Source organism: Strongylocentrotus purpuratus, unplaced genomic scaffold (genome assembly GCF_000002235.5).
Source record: "Strongylocentrotus purpuratus isolate Spur 01 unplaced genomic scaffold, Spur_5.0 spur5_contig_810, whole genome shotgun sequence".
NCBI lineage: Eukaryota > Metazoa > Echinodermata > Echinoidea > Camarodonta > Strongylocentrotidae > Strongylocentrotus > Strongylocentrotus purpuratus.
In genome coordinates, this window is record NW_022145514.1 from 2,383 (window position 1) to 22,942 (window position 20,560).

The window sequence follows — 20,560 nt, forward strand, 5'->3', positions numbered from 1 at the left end:
ATACATATATACGAACATGCACAGGCACACGTCCACAAATGAGCATTCCATTCCCGACAAGGCCTACCAAAACTGTTACTTTTTGTCGGGAATTCTTCTTATCGTACGAAAAGTTGAGTGGCCGCTGTCCTCTTGGTGCGTATTGGCGGATGTTGTGCTAGATGATGATGATGGTGATGATGATGATGATGATGATGAAGATTAAGATGATGACAATGATGACATGATCGTGGTAGTGAATGTGTTTAAAAGCGAAAGATTTTTACTTTAGGGTTATGCCACTTAAACATTCAGCGATCTTGATAAAATCAATGCTCAATCAAAAAGGGGCAATTATGAAATAATTGTCACCGTGTGTGTTGTGTGTGTGTTGTGTGGGCGTGTTGGTGTGTGCACGTGTCTGACTGTCATTGTCCAATGCATTGTTTTATTCCTCACCAAGTAACTTGGCGCAAGTGAGATCTGGCAGTGTCTGGTATTCAGTGATGCATGCAGGGATTCAAATGAAAATGGTACCTAAATGTACTGGGAGGATAACTCTATCAAGATATATCATGAAACCCATGATTAAATATTCATACTTCAGACAATACAACTTTTAAAAAGTGGGACATTTCTTCTGACTCACTCTGTAGTTCAGTGCACCGCACGGCACCCGGCCTGGCGCCTTGAGGACCCCGGCCGGGGCCCGGCAGGGCACCTTCCGGAGCCATCGGTACACCTGCTCATCGGACGGAGCCCGTAAGGTTACCGTCGGCACCCTGCCGGCACCTTGCCGGCACCCTGCCGGCACCCTTACGGGCGCCTTGCATTTCACTCGACCAATTTCTCCGGGCACCTCCCGGGCGCCGCATAATATGTGACCACACATGCCGTAGAAATGAAAATCGGACGGTTCCCGTACGGTCTCTAAATCTACGGCAAGCCGCCGGTAGGGAAAATCGTACGGGGCCCGGTTTATATGTGACCTAGGCATTACATTGCCTCAGATTCTGAAACAAAATCCTGGATTTGGCTCATGCTGCAATCATGATTATTAACCCAGTCAGGAATCCCATGAGTTTTACAAGCCAATAGCCTGTCTGATTATCAAGATATCTATGATTGAAATCGAAATGTTTTTTTCGTTTTCCTAACAGTTTTTATAACACTACAGTCTATTGGAGAAAATAAGCATGATTCGTTTATGATCTGTATAAAATTATATACACTTAAAATATTGTATCAAACCATATTATGTTCATGAAAATGTATGAAGAAAAAAGATGCAGAAACCAATAAATCAAATCGATTCAAATAAAATCAAATAAATCAAATAAAATAAAACCGGTCACTTAAAGATTTTTACTTTTTTGAGGCACTTCATGATCATTTTGAAGCGCAATTTTGTTTAGGGCTTCAATATTACACCATATCACAGTCACTGATAACACGTAGGGCCATGCATCTCAGATTTAACATTGTTAAACGGTGCCTTTAAGACATTGTACAACAATTTAAGTATTAAGTGCGAGGCCAGATGATTCCTTCTTTTGTGATATGTTGTCCTATTGGGCTCTCCAGTAAAAAGTCAAAGAATAGTTCATTGATGCGAAGTTAAATTGAGATAATTTGTTCAAAATCTTTAATAACGGAAATCCCCTATCTGGGATATAAGCAAGCCCTCAAAAACTTATCTCAAAATTTATCTGGAGCAGCAAGATGACTTGATGAAAGTTTGTGAACAATTTTAGATAAAAAAACTCAGTCTGTGGTTTTCTCTCTTTGACTGAAAAATGAAGCCCTCATTTTGTGAATAAAACTCTGCCAGTCGCAAAAATAAAATTTGAAGAAAAAAGATGACGGTCAGTTTGTTAATAATAAATATTTTGCGACCAAAACTTTTAGGAAAGTTTTCAATTATGATTTTTTTTAAAACAACATTTCTGCCTTTTAATAACTTTTGATATTTTCACTGTGCACATCCCAGCAAATCCCTTCAAAGACACATAATATGGCTTCTCATGAGGGATTTGACACCATTCAGATGATTGAATAATGGGTGTTATCAATTATTGAGAGAGTGGACTTCACTTTAATGACCAAAATGTATTATATAATGCATGTACTTTTCATCAACCCTGTAAACTTCAAAAGAGTTGCCCGTAATGAAAATCCATCATTCCTACTCCAAACAGTGGCTGAATACTTTTGATCGGCACTCTCAGCAACTGCCAAGTCACTTCCAGTAGGGGCTAGAATTTTGCTGCATTCAAAATGTGTAATGTGTAATTGCAGCAAGTCCAGTGTAAGTGAACTACATGTATTTTCAATGCACATGGAAACTGTCAAGAGTGTGTCTGTATCAATCAAGTGGCGGCTCCAAGTGCTTTCTGTGTTGATGAGTTACATGCCCTTCTGCTTTTCAAGATGTAATTATTGAAGACATTTTGGGGGTTGTTTTCAGTACTATTTCTTGTTGACACTGCTCAGACTTGCATCCTTCTTTTGCATCCTTCCCTTAGAAGACTTGTGATGAGTATGTTTGTGCATATCTCCATGTCTGTGTTTTGACTTCTTGATCTGCACACAAAAATGGACAACATTGAATAATATACATTTCCAAATGAAACAAGTTTGAACTCAGATAATACCCGGTAGAGTGATTCTAATCTTTAATTGTATAAAACATGTTACTCAATACATCTAATATTTTAGTATACATGTACCTGATTACTGGATGGATACATTCAGCACAATCAGAGCTAGAATCTGACCAAATATGATGTAAACAGATACAGTTGATGTCAATCTTTCGTCTGTTTGGAGCCAGAAGGGTGTTAACTCATATACCTACACACAGAGGTAAAAATCCCTTCTACCTTCCTTTAGCTGCACATATATTCAATTTATTCTAGCTTTTGCCACTTCAGATGTACAATGCCTATAAATTCATTATTAAAGATGATCAACATTTTATGGTTTGAAATAAAGTAAGATATGAGGAAAGAGGGGTCATGTGACCAGCCAACCATAATGAGAAGCCATGTGACCCATGACTTGTCACATGACAGACAGCCAGAAAGAATAATATAAGACATAGGAGAATGAGGGTATGTAAGTCTAGTGTGAGAAAACAAGACTGTGAGTGATAGATGAGTAATAGAGAATTAGGAGGTTGAGCAATATGTGGGACACATGTAGTGTTACTAAATGTACATGACCATAATCAACTAGATGGACCTTCGACTACGCGCAGTCAAAAAAGATGCCTCCGGCATGGAGCAATTTTACAAACCAAAACAGAAGCAATTTTTAAAATTCAAGTTTGATTGTAATCCATTAAAAGGTTCTCAGAATATCGTGATAACAAGCTATTTTTAATATACATGTATGACCTTGTGACCTCAAAATCTAATCAGTTCATTGCTTTGCAAGGTACATACTGTACATGTCCTAAGTTTGATAGTAATCCATCCGTCAGTTCTAATGAGAATGCGTTGACAAGCATACATAACGAGCCCCATGACCTATGAACTTTGACCTCATGACCCCAAAATCTAATCAGTTCATTGGCTCAGCAAGATACATACATGTCCTGAGTTTGATGGTAATCTGTCCATCAGTTCTTGAGATAAAGCGATAAGAAGCTATTTTTGCATACATAATGAGCCCTGTGACCTTTGACCTTTGAACTTGTGACCCTAAAATCTAATCAGTTCATTAGCTCTGCAAGTTACATACATGATAAAAATTTGGCAGGAATCCATCCGTCGGTTCTTGAGATAACGCGATCAAGAGAACAGGACGGACGGACGGACGGACAACCCGAACACATAATGCCTTCGGCTACTTTGTAACGGAGGCATAATTATGCTCTTTCAAGCACTGGTGGCTTGTGTGTACTTACTCATGGCACAGTGCAATTAAGGAATTTGTGAATGCCTTCCATTAATACAGCTAACCCACCCATTTCTGAGATTGGGAAACGAATTCCTTAGTAAAGTGTGGAATGAATTGGGTTTTTCTGAATAAAAAATGAGCTTCACAAAGTAAGGTGGTGGTGGTGGGTGAAAAGAAGGGCTTACCTTTTCATGTTTACTGTTATGACTTGATAATTCTTTGGTGTGCTTTTCTCTATCCTTTTTCTTGTCTCTGCTTCTGTCCCTGCTTCTGTCCCTGCTTCTGTCCCTACTTTTGTGTTCACTTTTTCTCTTCTTACTCTTCTTTTCTCTTTCCTCCTTTCTCTTCTCTCTATCTCTCCTTTTTCTTCTCCCTGTAGAACTCTCATCCTGACTTTCAGTGTTTTTTGGAGGGCTCTCCTGGGTATGGTCTAATGACGGTGGAAGCATCGGTCCATATTCCTCTTCCTCCTCCTCCTCCTCCACCTCCTCCTCTTCTTCCTCCTCCTCCGCTCTTTCCTTGCCTTCATCTCTATGAATTGCACCACTAGTTCTGTTTCCATGACTACGAAGTTCTCTCATTACTTGTTCATCATCAACACTTTCCAGCCCGGTCATATATGAGGCATGTTCATTCTGTATTGAAGCCTCAACTCCATCATTCATCTTTGCATTTCCACCTCCAATTGAACTCTCCAGACCTGTATTACAAAACAAAAATAGAATTTAAAAAAAAAAGAAGAATAAAAAGGAAGAAACAGAAACAAGGAAGAAACAGAAAAAAGGAAGAAACCGAAAAAAGAAAAGATAAGAAGAAGAAGAAAACTAGAATTTATTCGTCACGAGGACGAATAAGGTGGTCTGTCTTCAAGTCTTATGATAGATTATAATATTTACTGTATTGAGAAAGGGAGAAGTTATATAGACATGTAGACAATGATGATCATGATGATGATCATGAGGATGATGATCTTGATAGTAATGGTGATGACGATGATGATGATGATGATGATCATGATGATTTTGATGATCATCATCAACAGACCATGATGACATCTGATTGAAAAAAATGAGGGGCATTTAGATAGCATATAGTCTCAGCTACAACATACTCCAAAATCAACAAAAACCAAGCGGAAATAACGGCGATATTGCTTGCAAACGACCGGAAAGTAGAATCCAGATTTGAGAAAAAGTCATCTCCCATAAGGATTACACGCAAAAAGTAATGGATCAAGTGATAATAGGGTAATAATAAAGTAAATATAGTTGTTTAGTACATTATATGCGATACTACGTGTTTTAATTTCAAAGGAGATGGTATAGTGAAAGGTCAAAAAGAAAAAAAGTGAAGCAAAAAAATTGTTGGAGACGCCCGGACTCGAACCAGGGACCTCGAGGTCAGAAGTCAAGTGCGTTAACATTTCCCATACAGATTACACGTAAACCGAAAATGGAATTATCAAATCCCACTTTGCAAGTGAGATATGAGCATGATCCCGGCATCTGATCGAAAAATAAAGGGCACACTTGTGATAGCTTATTGTCTCAGCTACAACATACTCAAAGCTCAGCGAAACAAAAAAGCTAAAACGACGGAGATATTGCTCGCAAAAGACAGGATGTAGAATCCAGTTTTGAGAAAAAGTCATGTCCCATAGAGAATACACGCAAAATGTAAAAAATTGACATGCCACCTTTAATCGCAAAAATACGCCATGATACCTTAGTCAAATGAAATATTGTGGTGACTGCATTTGTAGAGAATGGTCTAAGGTAGATCATATCAAAATTTGGAAGAATATCGATCAATATTTACAGAGATACAGTCAATTTTCAAGAAATATGCTGACGTCATAATATGCAAATTGAAATTTTGAGTTGGGAGGCCATTATGACGTCATGAGTTAATTGAGGGTCAAATGAGACATGAAATCATATCTCCAATTCATACTCTATCAAATATGGAGAAAAAAAATGGGTTCACCTTGCATCCTAAAGCGCTACAATGGATTTTGTATAGGCATGTTTTTGCCCAGCTATGTATAACAAGAGCTCGCACGCACAGAAATTATCTTAAACGTACGCTCATTCCGTTATTAATGGTCAGAAAAAGGTGAACAAGGTATCAAAATGCTTGAAAAAAATGTGTCAAATATGATGACAGAGAAAAATTGGCGATTCTATGTTGGAAAATACCAGTACGCGCGAAAACGTGCGCGTTTTTTGCAAAATGCTTAAAATGGCCTGAAACGTATGCAAAATTAATTTAATATGATTTCGAGCATTTTGAAATTTTGCGCGCAGGCTGACGCGCGGACATACGCATGCGCGCGCGTTTTTTTACCTGAAATTGACCGGACGGATATTGACCTTAATCATGATAAATATGAATGAGAAATGCTTTTCCGTTATGAAGATATGATCATGAGTAAAAAGTACCAAAAAAAAACACAAAATGGCGCCTGGATGACGTCATGAAGATTTGATGACCTTGAAATGTCACAGTCACATCTCACATCTCATGACAATGACCTATGACTGTGCCAAAATTGAAGGAATTGATTGAACCGATCTTGAGTTATCCTGTGAACAAAAAAGTGTGAAGAAATAAATAAAATAAAGAATATAATAATAATAATAATAATAAATAAAGAAAGAAAATTCTGACGAAAACAATAGGTGATCTGTCATTGACAGACCACCTAAAAATATTATTTTGACATGATTAATATCAACATTAAACATGACCATAGATATATAGAGTACCGAAGCTGTGACATCATAAAAATCTATTTTTGGAATTTCTCAATTTTTTCTTCATTTTCCGAAAGCGCATCAAAAAATAATGTCCAAATGTTGAAAACCAATTCAATATTTCAGTATAGGCTGAGATATGACCATCTGAATAAATAGATTTCCTATAGGAATTCAGTGTTATATTTAGGTGTATACATGTGGGTGAAGGTTCAAAATAGTTTACTGTATTGTAAATGAAGATTGCCAAAGGAAGACAGGTGCAAGGGAAAGAGAGAGAGAGAGAGAGAGAGAGAGCTGAGAGTGTGAGAGAGGGAGAGAGTGGATAGAAGAAAGAGAAAGATAGAAAAACATACAGAGAGAGAGAGAGAGAAGGGGAGAAGTAGAGAGGAAAGAAAGAGGAGATATAGAGACAGAGGTGAGGAAAAGAAAGAAGAAAGGAAGGAGATGGTCATCAACATACAACAATAGCATAAATATAAAGAAACATTGGCAAGGTATCTTCAACTGTGAAGGAGGTAGACGAAGAAGAAGAAGAAAAAGAAGAAGAAGAAGTTAAATTGGAAGTAAGTTTGACTTTGACCGACGAAAAATTGGATTTGGGTGTTTAAGATCAGTTGCTTCCAGGTTACAAAGTGTTGAGCATGACATTTCAATTATTATAAAGATGAAAAACTAAATGTCATGACAAATTATAAAAACAAACATGATAGTGTTCAAAGAATGTATGAATATAAAATATCATGATGAAAGAGATGAAGGCAAATATAGTTTTGATAAAGCAGATTCAAGAGGTAAAGAAGTGGAATTGGTTTCATTTACACAACCAAAAATTTGAGAGATAACACCTATGACTTCCAGAGATACAAAAACATCACGCACACAGAAAAAGATCAGGAAAATGGAATCAATATAAATTCTAAAGAAACATGACTTGTTTCTTTTACACATGCTTTATGCTACAAAGATTGCTATAAAGAAATATCACAAAATAAGCAAAGTGTAATTGTAATATCAAAACTCTTAAAAAGGATATTGTGACATACATGTAGCAAGGATATTTTGACATACTGTAGCACCTAAAATATTACTAACTAGAATGTACGTAACATCATAGATGTAATTATTGGTACATGTACAGAAGGGTTTATAGCAACAGGCCTGTACAGCAGGTCAGTTTGCTAAAAATTGTCTGTGATTGCAGTTAGCCTCATTATAATCACAAGTATTGGTATTGGTATTGAATCTATGGAATATGGGTTGAAAGTAAAGCCTTGGTTTAATAGTCTTTGTTAAAAATGAGACTTCTAGTATTCCAAGTGTTTTTTAAAACTTAATTTGTCTATGAATATATCATAATGTTTGGATAAATATGTGATAACTTGAGCTTCATATAAATTGTGAAATAAAGGTAGAGCTCAGCATCCTACAGGTATGTCTCCACTTATACACAGGGGCTTGGGCAGACTTGGGCTTGGGCAGTGTACCACATTATTGACGGAGACATTGCAATATTATCTTTGTAGTGCTACAGTGTATATGATCATGGCTTTCAAACTTTTCCTCAGCAACCATCCTTTCACACAAATTTGGTAACAGATCTTTGTTCTCCTCTATAGTCTCAAGTGATGGGGAGGTAGGTCCAATGCTTTGACAACCTGCACCTACATGTAGGTGTTACACATTCTTTGTCAGCACTGGAACAGATCAACTTGTCTGCTGTTTGTGTTGATTGATTGGTTGATTGATTTGTTTTTTATTGTCCAAATAAATGGGAATTCTTTTTCACATGGTTACAAAGTATATAACATCAAGCATAAATCAATTGAACAAACTCCAAATTACACATTAATCACCAAGTAAGTCATATTAATAATTTAGACTTAATCTTTATAGAATCAACACTAAATTCAAAACAATAACTCATACTTTTAAATTTTAACTTTATGATCACATGATCTCATTATTGACTGTATATTTAATCTCAAGATCATATCTTACATGGAAGTACAATTTATGAATCACAAACAACTAATGAGTATGAGTGTATAATATACTTTGTATGAAAATACATTTACCGTATCGCCCCCCCCCCCCCCACTCCCATTACCTAAAGTCGGGGACAAACAAGTTTCTAGAGCGAACCCACTTGATGCGGGGGACATAAAGGCGAACACCAGATCTATTGAAACGAAAAATGACTGAACAAAGGATGGGTTGGATCTTTCATAATACACATGACCTTAGCTAGTGAACCATCACCATGCAACTTTGTTATGTAGTACAATACATCTCTTAAGGTCCTTATTTCTCACATCTCCACCGAGCAAAGTTCACTTTTATCAGACTTCCTATAGCTGACTTGGGTCAACATCCAAATTCATTCCGATAAAAGGAATGAGAGTGTGGGAGGGAGGGAGGGAGAGAGAGACAGGGGAGGGAGAAAAAGAGAGAGAGAGAGGGAGGAAGTGAGAAAGAGAGGGAGAGAAAGATACAGAGAGAGAGAGAGAGAGAGGAAGTGAGAAAGAGAGGGAGAGAAAGATACAGAGAGAGAGGGGGGGAACAGAAAGAGTGAGGGAGACAGAGATGAAGTGAGAAAGACAGGGAGAGAAAGATACACAGAGAGAGAGAGAGAGAGAGTCGGAGGGAGATAGAGAGCGAGAGAGCGAGATAGATGGGAAAGAAAAGTAGAAAATAAAACCTGTGGCATATCTCAAGTACCTTATTCAAACATTGCAGACATGGTCCATTCAAATCAAGCTGTGATTTTTTGCCTATTTTATTTATAATTCATGCCATTCCACAACAGTCAATCACACTCCCATCTCTTGGTAAATTAAACATTGGTTGATCTGCAAACAAGTACATTTCTCTTTCCTCTTTTAAAACTGAGAACATGGATGGGATGACAGAGATTTTTCTGGGTGTGCCATTGTAAATGATTTGTCCTACAATCAAGCAAAGACAATATAGATATATTGGCTGGGAGATGAATCATCTATTCTTGACACCCTAATAATAATGGCCCAGAGTTCATCAAAATCTCAACTGTTTTTGTAACGCCCCATATTAAACTAGGTGGGGTACATGTACACAGCTTGCCCGGAATGGTACTCATTGGGGTTTCTCCCAGTTGTGAGCCAGAATAGATGGGTGCACTACAAAATACTTTAAAGTGTACCAATCCCCGATTCATGTTTTGCTCTCGATGTGAGCCAGAATAGATGGGTGCACTACAAAATACTTTAAAGTGTACCAATTCCCGATTCATGTTTTGCTCTCGATGTAAGGGGTTTCATGCTGTTATAATTAAATCAAAATAAAAGCTTCAAACATTACTTCTACAAAGAAATATTGCAGTTGAACATTAAAGCGTCTTGTTGGGTAGACTAGTTAAATAATAAATAATCATTAAAATAGGCATCTATATAGCGCTGTCTATCTAGACAATTCTATTCCAAGGCGCATAAATTAATTATTACCCAGGCTTTAGCCTAGCTGCCATTACAGCGCTCTAGCATTTCAAGGAATTAATTCCTGCCAGATACCCATTTACCTCACGTGGGTTGAGTGTGGCACATGTAGATTAATGCCTCGCCTAAGGACATTACTGCCGTGTCGGGAATAGTTAACATATGCATACACATTCGCATAGATAGGATGCATGTTTTGTGCCAAAGGTTCATCAGGTTCATTCTATCAAAAGCTTCTTTTTTTTAAATAAGATTCAGGAGATAGTTTTACTAAAGTTAGAGGACAGAAACTGTCATATTTTCAGACATAATTCCATTATTCTTTTGATCTTGAGGCCCTCCACATGAAAAAGATATTTTTTATTTTCCTTCTTGTTTTAAGTTCATCACTTGATATTGTAAATATTGAAACGATCAATAAGAATTTATTACTTCCAATCCAATAATATAATTTTCTTTGTCTCAATTTCATATGTATGGTTAGTTAACACTCTATCATCCATGCTACCAGGGGGGTGGTTCATAAAGCTGTTCGTAAAGTTACGTATGACTTTACGAACGACTTGTATATAGCCAAATGGGATGCTCAATCATTATTTACTGCATCAAATAAAGTTAAACTGTGTAGATGTAGATTAATATTCTTATTATAACAAACATTTTTAATGCAAAGTATATTTTTTGCCATAATTTAATTGAGGTTATTGGAAATATCAGGAAAACTTTGGGCATTCTATCTGGCACTTCATATACAGTGTGTCCCAGAAAAAACGAAACCGAGAAGTATCAATGTTTTATCATATCTTAATCACAACCATGATTAATGAATGATACATATTTGGAAAGCTTAGAGTCTCTTCTTTCAGTTGATGCTACATACGTGATGCATATTTCATGCATGAGTGATTAAAATCAATTTGAAGGAAGGAAACCAAAAAGTAATTTGGCGGGCAGTATCTGAATTTCAAAGAAAAATTCATATTTCTAGAAAGTTCATTTTCTGCTCTTTCATATATGATACCTCAATCAAGAAAAAATGAGACAGGAATAACAAAGTTCTGTTTGTTTAAAGTAGCCCTTACATTTTCATAATTTTAACAAACGAATTTGTTTTCACTGGGTGCCTGCCGTAGCAAAAAGCAGATTTGACAAAAGACTTAACTCCTTTTGTTGACAATCAGCCATGCATGAAGACTCTCATCTACGGCTGATTGTCAACGAAACGGAGTTAAGTCTTTTGTTAATTTCGTTTATTGATATGGCAGCCAGCCAGTGAAAACAAATTTGTTTAATAAAATAATGGAAATGCAAGCATTACTTTAAACAAACAGAACTTTGTCATTCCTCACTCATTTTTCTTGATTGAGGTGTCATATGAAAGGGCAGAAACTCAACTTTCTAGAAATGTGAATTTTTCTTCGAAATTCAGATACCGCCCGCCAAATGTCTTTTTGGTTTCCTTCCTTCAAATTGCTTTTAATCACTCATGCGTGAAATATGCATTATCCGAGTAGCATCACATGAAAGAGGAGACTCTAAGCTTTCCAAATATGTATCATTCATTAATTATAGTTGTGATTAAGTTATGATAGAACATCGATACTTCTCGGTTTCGTTTTTTCTGGGGCGCACTGTACAAGTCGAAGACACGCACAAATACTCAGTGTGTTACATATTGTTATCCAATTCATGAAACAAACATGCACATTGTATATCCAATGATGTTATTCAAAATCTAGCACCTCATGATTTTTTAGGCTTCCAAATTAAATCAGTTCTCACAAAACTCTTTTAGTTCATAGTACTATTGCACCTCTGGTACCATTGATACCATTCACAACTTCTCTTTCTCCTATGCTATAGAAAAGAGTCACAATGAATAGGTGCATAATACAACCAGGGCTTTGGTAGCCTGGCTTTATTAAAATGGCAAAAGCAATTCTATTGTACTTTAACCCTTCTGGTTCACTAAACAATTATTGAAAAGAAAATTCCAACAGACAGAATTGGGTTTTAATATTTTTTTGATCGTTACTAAATTTGGAAGTAGAATATCTCTCACAGGAATACACTGGCATGTTTCTGCTAAAAGAAAGAAATATAGAAAAAACAGTAGGTCCGTGACCCAGCTCCCATCCCCTTTGCACCAGGAACATTTATTGGCAATCTAGTAGTGTTGCTCCAAAGTCCCCTGCATGAGCAAGTATCCCATTCAAACAAATTGAGGTCTTCTTCACATAAAAATGATTCCTAGAATCTTTAGCCAGAATCTACACCAACATTTTGATATGAAATCATATCTACACTTAATAACCTATCAGAATATGAAATAAAAAAATGAGGGTAACTGGGCATTTTGGAGAGATATCCTTGATTCAAATAAAACAGTTTTAAAAACCATTTTTCAACAGTTTTAAAGATTCCCACCTGTGCATTTTAAAGTTTGCCGTGCATGCATTGCTGTTTGGATGGTCGATATTGAAGGGAAATAACTTAAATTCTTAACAATCTTATAAGGAATTCAAAAACTTTTTTTTTAAATTTCAGCAATCATTAAGGAAACCATGCAAAATGTTGTAATTCTTGAAATGACCTGAAACATACAGAAAATGTTGAAGTTGGGCATTTTGAGAATTTTAAAACTTTGATGCATTTGTACCTAAGAGAGCAGTCATGCATGACAAAGTAACTGTAGGATGACACATGACCTGAAGTTCATGCATACCAAGTTTGATGCAGAAATGAACATCAATACATTTGGAAAATATTGACAAAAATGAATTTACAAAATGGCATCTAGATGACTGCATGCAGAAACAATCACATCCAAAAGAGGAGATTCCCTATTCCAGAAGATAGGGAATCATCCTAAAAACTTTGAAGGATTTGACATTTAGCATGCAGAAGATAGTGGAACCAGAAGAAGGTAAAGGAAGAAATAATAATAAAGATTCTGACAAAATCAACAAGTGATTCTTATGCTATGCAGCGGATTACCTAATAAATACCACAGGTTAAAGGGCATTGAAAGAAAAAAGTACGGTAGCAAAACATTCCTTATTAGCAAAATTACATTTTTTTTTTTTTGTCCAAACTGAATTTGCAACTGGCAGTGTTTTATTTGTGAACCCCATTTGTCATGTATAAAAATGATGGCTTCAATTTTCACTCATATTATAGAAAACCACAGAGTCTTTTGACCGTAAATTTCGCAGATACTTCATAAACTTATCTTGCTGCTACAGATAAATTTTGAGATAATTTATTGAGGGCTTACGTTTCCCTGATAGGGGATTTAAAACCATCTAAATTTCAATACAGGAGCCTAGATTGGTTGTGATTAACAAAGTGTTCCTAACCTATAAAGGGAAACTATGGTGTGACACCCTCAAATTGAATTTCACCTCATCCCCCATGACCAACTTTGGCTGCAAAGTGATTTTGTTTCATACTAGTAGTGATTTCTGAAGACTTTTTTGCAGGAGTGTTATTAGACTAGAAACCACAAAAAAAATAATATTCAGTAAAACACAATAAAAGACAAAAGTTCTATAGTAACTATGGATGTATGCAAAGGACAGAAGAGTGAATTCTTTTATCTAGGAGTGCCTCTGTCTAAAAGATGAAATTCCTGCCGCACCTTTTCTTGCCATTTGAAAAACAACTTTGAATAGAACCTTCCTGCCTGAAACCAATACTAAAGCCAATCCTGTGTATTGACCCAGTTACTGGTCTTTATACTTCTCCCCCCCCCCCCCCCCATTACCCAACTTCCAAACTTATTTTGTAATTTTGATTCATGGTAAATCGAGGGTCGGCATAGAAAATCTGGCTATACATGTACATCAGTAACATTTGTATTGATCCTAATGAACATGACTTGACTTTGGTATATACTGTACATAATTTATCCATAGATCCCAACCATGCTGCCTCCGGCGCATGGTCTTTAGACTATTCATCAGAAGAACAAAAATCCTTATAGGTAATAGACAGGACAAAACGAGATGGTATAACAATAGCACGTTCAATTTGGCAAATATTGAACATTTATTCTTGAAAAAGGAAAGCAAACAAAATGGGTGCGAACCAGAAGTGAGAAACAACAGACATTTTTAAGCGCAGGTAAACTTCAGATAATAGCATTTTAACATTTAATCAGGCATTGCTCACTAAAGCCTTATCAATTACATGTAATAATTTCCAAATTTGTATATCCACTTTGCAACATATCTGTCATATTCTCTCTGTTACTATTAATAGCTCTTGCTCGAGTTTCTTCCTATCCTCCCTCTTTTCTATCTCCACTTTCCAATATCTCCCTCTCCCCTTTTAAGTATCCCTCTACTATTTCTCTTCTCTTTTTCCACATTTCTGTTTCTACTTTGAAACCTCTCTTCATTTGACTCTACTTCTAACAGCTACCGCATTAACCTTTCCCTTCTTTCCACAAATTTTTAATTCCTTTTTGCACTATTTTTGTCTTGTTTTCTTGCTGTTTAATAATTAATTAATATTATTCTTTTCTTTTCCTCTCTTAATTTTTTTTATCAGCACTTTTAAAGCTGTCTGTTTCTAATTACTATTTTTCGCAGGTTCTCTCTTCGATTTGCAACCCTCTACTCTTACCCTGTTGCAAAGTTATTTTCTCCACTTTGCAATATCTCTGTTTGTCTTGTTTCTGTTTCTAATTGCTTCTACTTTTTTGGTCTGTTTGGCAATCTCTATCTTACTTTTTGTGTCTTCTTCTCTTTCTGACCCACTATATTAATGTACAAATAGTATGTTTGCACCACTTCAGTCATTTTTTGAGGCAATCCTAGCAAAACTGAATTTGCACTTTGAGGCACGCATAGTGAAAGTTGTCAAGATTACACATTCACACGCTCGTGCCCCACAGACTGGCAGGTTGTGATTCTATGGGCTTAACATGAAGAGAGTGAATCTAGAAACATTTCTTATTAGTTATTGCATCACAAATGGGTGTGTCTCAACGAGATAAAAATCTCTGGTCTTATCTGAGATAAAATGAACCTCAGAATACTGCCCCTTAACTTTTGGATCAGAGAGATGGAGAAGATGTCATCAATGTACAATAAAAAACACAACGCATCTTTTACAGAACCACAAAAGACTGAAGATTGGACATAACAAGCTTTAAAACCCCAGCCACTTCTATACTCTTATTATCTCTGCTTATTTCATTAGGAAGACAGTCATACCTTGCACAGTGTGGAGTTCACTTTGTGGTGCTCCTTCATGTTTTTTCTGATCATCATTCTCATCTCTGTCATACTCGTCACTGCTACTACTGCTGGAGTCGGAGTCAAGGAAGATGGCTTGGAAGAGATCTAGAGGAGGGCGGGGCTTGTCATCACTATCAGCGGTAGAATCCTGAGATGGAACATCATACTCTGCAATCTGTGATTGGGAAAACAAGTTCAAGTTCATTTCCACATTTCATTTCAAGGTATCACAAATAACAGCAAAAACATTACATAACTGGCATGAAATAGCAGTAACATACATAACAGAATAAAATAGTACATCATACTGAAAGAAAGGGTAAAGATAAAATTGAAATGTGAAAGGGAACTGCATAAGACATTGGCCTTTTCAGGCAGAACCCCTATATACAATAAAATATATATATATATATATATATACAATATACTATATACAATTAAAACTTATGTAAATACATGTGCAGTGATCAAACTTTCTCTCATTTTTTTTTTCTCTCATTTTTCTGCTTCTATCAAAACCAAATAGGACTTGCCCTTTAAATTTTCCTCTTCAAATTACATTCACCCTAAATAGGATTATTGCAAATATGTTTTTAATACAACCCCTGCATGAAAGAATTGTATTTCTCCATCAATAACTAAATGAGAGTTAAGGAAGTTTATGAAATTGTCTGTATAGAGCAAATTGGAAAGAAGCTTGTGATAATCACAGTATTGCAAATTTATGTGTCACTGAAGACAACTTGAAGAATTCATAACGTTCCTATTTTTAATTGGGTATTGATAAAACTTTCTCTCATTTTTCTGCTTCTATCAAAACAAACTTAATATCAGGGTGTGCTTCCCCTTAATGATCAAACCATAAGAATGTTGAATAATTAGTGGAGCGATGGCTGTAATACCTGCTTTTTTATTTCTGTACAGAGAAGGTTGGGCTCTCAAATTGGCTTGCCTTAGCATCAATTGAAGTCAACATAGCAGAGTAGATAAAGTTTATTTTTATTGATTGATGGTGATGGTGACAATGAAACTATTTTGTTGAGTCTACTAAAGTCACTTAGCGTTTATTTGCACAGGTAGTGAGCTTGCTCAATGATCCTGCACCGCAGTACTTTGTGATCAATGTATAGCATTATGTTGCCTACAGACATAACCAATAATTATATAAAGTGGATTGTTGAAGTGTTGTGTTGAATGCTCACATACCAGAAAATCATCATTGGAATGAAATGAAGTTTACATCAGGTGCCACTGGCGTAAAATCATGAAGATATGATTTTTAATTAAAGTACCGGTATGAAAAACTATGGAACTTAGAAAATCACTATTTGGTTATCAGTTTGTGACGTCATTGCCTCACTATTTATCAATTGCTTTATATATTTCAATCCCATTAATTTCCCTTTTTATCCCCCCAAAACTTGATTTCCCCATGCTTTTGCCCAGGTTATATGATTTGTATCATATTGCTTGCGTGACATTTCACAAAATCTTTTATGAACTTTGAAGAATTGATACTATTTTCTGAATATTGTATATTCATTATCATTGATTTTTATATAAATAAAATATCAAAATTCTCATTTTTGTGATTTAACTGAACAAAATTACTCTATATCAGTGCATCCGCACAAAAACATATTACTATCAATATAACTTGGATGCTGGTGTGAGGAAATAAGATTTTTAGGGGGGGAATTGGAAATTTATATTATCAATATAAAGAAAACAATTAGTGGATAGTGAGGCAATGACGTCACAACTCATGAGTGAGTTGCCAATTTGTCTTGTGCTTTTCAAAGTTTTACATGTCATTAAAAATTCATAACTTTCTTATTAGTTATCCGAGTTTACTCAAACTTTTTAAATTGTTTTGTTTGATTTTCTGCTTCTATTGAAAGTAAGTTATTTTTGGAGTTGGACTTGCCTTTCAGGGTAAGGTCTACATATAGTGTTTGGTTGAGGGTTGAAACTAGGGATTTAACTTGAGGGTAAGGTCTACATATAGTGTTTGGTTGAGGGTTGAAACTAGGGATTTTAGTATTGTTACAAAGTTGACCAAGCAGCAAATGTCTTCAAAGCATCAAAAATTCTTTTACAGATATCACAGAAGAGCTGCATTGAGTGGGGACACGCAGAGCTCAACCATGCAAATTCTCTCTTTGTGAAGGAAGATTTTCATATCATGGAAAAAATAAATATTATAAAATTATATGTCTCTCGAAAGCTCAGGATTCTGTCTTTCATGTCATGTCATTTTCATCAAAATCCATTAATTACTTACGACACAGTTGTTTGGGATTTACCCTCTAATTCGTACCGTCTCACTTCGTTTGTCGCCATTTTTATTTGACAGCCGATTTGTATCCCTAGTTTTAGCTCAATGCGCTTGAACGCCATTTGTCTTTGAGTTTTAAAAATCCACTGGTTGGAAAGAGCACATCTTAAGCTTTATTTTCATATAAAAAATGATGGGGGTATGTTTAAAAAAGATCGTGAAAAATCAGAGTGAAAAGTTTGAAACAATTTTCTATATCAGAAAAACATACTTTTAATTCAATTTCGATACGAGAAGAAAGAGAATTTACTGGAGAATACGATCATGTAAATATTAAGAATGACCCCGAGATGGCGCTAGAGCGCCAATCCAATGAAAACAACTATACCCCTAGTCGATACGCTCTGAGCGAAAGTGACTTCAACGAGCAGGCACCCAGCTTCGCTCGAAGACCCGACGGGCCACATGGCCCCTCACCGCACCCGCCGCTTGCCGTCCCATCAAGATCCGAAACGGAGCATGAATCTGAGGCTTCAAATATCGAAACTGAGGCAGGATTTGCAGCATTTGGCGAACAAATTAGTAAATACATATATATTTCAACGGAATTATTATGCTAACGTAACCTAAACAGATTTTAAAGCGATCACAAGACCAATAATACATGTTTGTGTTTTTCCACTCGCAATTTTTCTCGCACCTCATGCGAGTGAACTTTGAATTTCAAAGTGACTTTTTAAGAAATTCAAGAACAAACTTGTGTAATCTTTGTCAATTTATAGAGTGAAAATTTAATCAAATTTTGTCAGAAAATTTTTTTTGTGTGTTTCAATCTAAATAAAATAACTGTTATGAAGGCTTTTCTGATCTTTGGAAAATTATTATTAAATTCCAATTTAATTCAGGCAGCGTCTTTTTAGTAATCATATCTGATTGATGCACGTCTGTGTATGAAAACCAAATGACACACACACACACTCGGTGATAGCTCGGCGGCAGTGCACCTCCCATACTGGTGTCTCTATTCTCATGTTGTGATTGTGAACCCACGCCAAGGATTTAAAGGGCATTTATTGTTTTCCCAGAGTTTTTAAATTTAAGATCGTGGATTCAATTCATGAATTTCAATTAAAAGGGATTTGTTATTATTTTTGTTTATATAGTAAATAAGTTAGGTAGGCCTACTCAAATTTTCCTCATTTCTTTCACCCCCACCCTCTCTCCAACCCCTCTCTCCAACCAAAGGCAAACTGATGGCACTTTGATGGAAATCTGGACTTCTTGAAGAGTGTATTTCTTTGAAGTTTAGAGCCATTTTCAAAAGCCATTTAAACTTTAGTTAAAGTAGGTTGATGGCCCAAAATACTAAAAAGAAGTGAGTCCCATACAGGCGCGGATCCAGGAATTTCTTGCCGGGGGGCACACGAGGGGGGGGCACACATATATATATATATATATTATTTTTTTTTTTTTTAGTCCCAAAAAAAAATCGCAATGACTCAGCCAGCCGCTGAATAAACGGGGGGGGGGGGGGGGGGGGAAAGGACACTTTTTTTTGGGGTCAAGAAATTTTTTAATTTTTTAATTTGCTCCGTGGGGGGGGGGGGGGGTTCGTTCCGTTTGTGTCTCCTTAGATCAAGATTACTGTAATCTTGATCAACCGGCCGTGTCAGACACGTTGCCCCGGGGTGCGAGATAGGACTCTTGTAGCGTGCCCCCATTTAAAACAATTATACAGTTACAGTTAACAATACATTTAATTAATAGTATGAAACTATTAAAATTACTCTCATGTTACGGGAAAAAATATTGCATATACATATATTATGAATCAATTGATTTGGTCGATCCAGTTTGATGGCACAAACATGGCACTACTGGACAGAGATCCTAATAATTATAGAGCTTGGTCTTGTTGCTCTGTTCGCCAGTTTAAGTTTAAGGATATGGAATCCCGCGGCACATTACTCACAAGAGTTCTAACAAGCCAAGCTTATACAGAGCCTATAATAAGTAATGTCGTACATGTACCACCCACCTGATCGATCAAAAACTCATAACTCATAACTGAAAAAAAAAGTAAAAAGAAAAAAAAAAAAAACACGAAATGGTAACCATCTAAAATTTCATAGTTGTGATAAATATCTATAAAGATTTATCAAGCACCAAAAATAAATAATATCATGTTCAAGAAAAGGATATATACACTTTGTATTCTTCTTTCGTGTCCTCAAATGCTCTGCCAGGCCTTGGCACACTGGAGAGCCTTCTCATTTGCTGCCACCAGGTCTTCCAGGCAGCATGGGTCGATTAGGAGTGGACATCTTAATAGGTGTGACATGGATTGCACGGATGTTCCACACTCGCAGTTGGTGTCTGTGTCGTCAGTATATCCCCATTTATTCATGTTGTATTTACATCGCCCCACACCTGTGGGGGGGGGGGTGGGGTAAGGTCACCTTTTTAGGTCAGCCATTGCCATATTTTTTTTTTTATTTTTTTTTTAATAATTTTTTTGGGGGTCGGGGGGGGGGGGAGCACATTTGGGGGGAATTTAGGGCTGATTTTAACTTTTTTTTGCGGGGGGGGGGGGGGGGGGGGGGGTCGGGGAGCGGGGAGCGGCAGGTGCCCCCTGTGCCCCCCCCCCCTGGATCCGCCACTGCCATACCTTCTATTGATGTGCCAAAATTCATTCCCCTACCATTAACGGTTTTCAATTTAGGCAGACTTGAAAACGCACAAAAAAGCTTAAGGGTGCTTTAAAATATGAAGTTTTAAGAGTTTAGAGCCATTTTCAAATGCCATTGAAAATTAATTTAAATGGATTTGATGGTCCAAACTTACAGAAATAATTAAGCTATATATATATATATATATATATATATACCCCCCAGATATGCCGAAATTCAGCCCCTCTTGATAGAC

General features: G+C 36.4%; 1 protein-coding gene across 1 annotated transcript in view; it reads right to left on the reverse strand.

Annotated features, from left to right (window-relative positions):
- Positions 1-1,992: 1,992 nt before the first annotated feature.
- Positions 1,993-20,560, reverse strand: part of LOC100890101 (G patch domain-containing protein 1) — a 69,031-nt gene continuing 50,463 nt past the window's right edge. The window contains exons 15-17 of the mRNA XM_030977678.1: positions 15,334-15,532; positions 4,068-4,582; positions 1,993-2,562 (exon numbers count right to left, since the gene is read on the reverse strand). Coding sequence (XP_030833538.1) covers positions 2,449-2,562; positions 4,068-4,582; positions 15,334-15,532 — 828 coding nt within the window. The 3' untranslated portion in view covers positions 1,993-2,448. The remainder of the gene's footprint in view (positions 2,563-4,067; positions 4,583-15,333; positions 15,533-20,560) is intronic.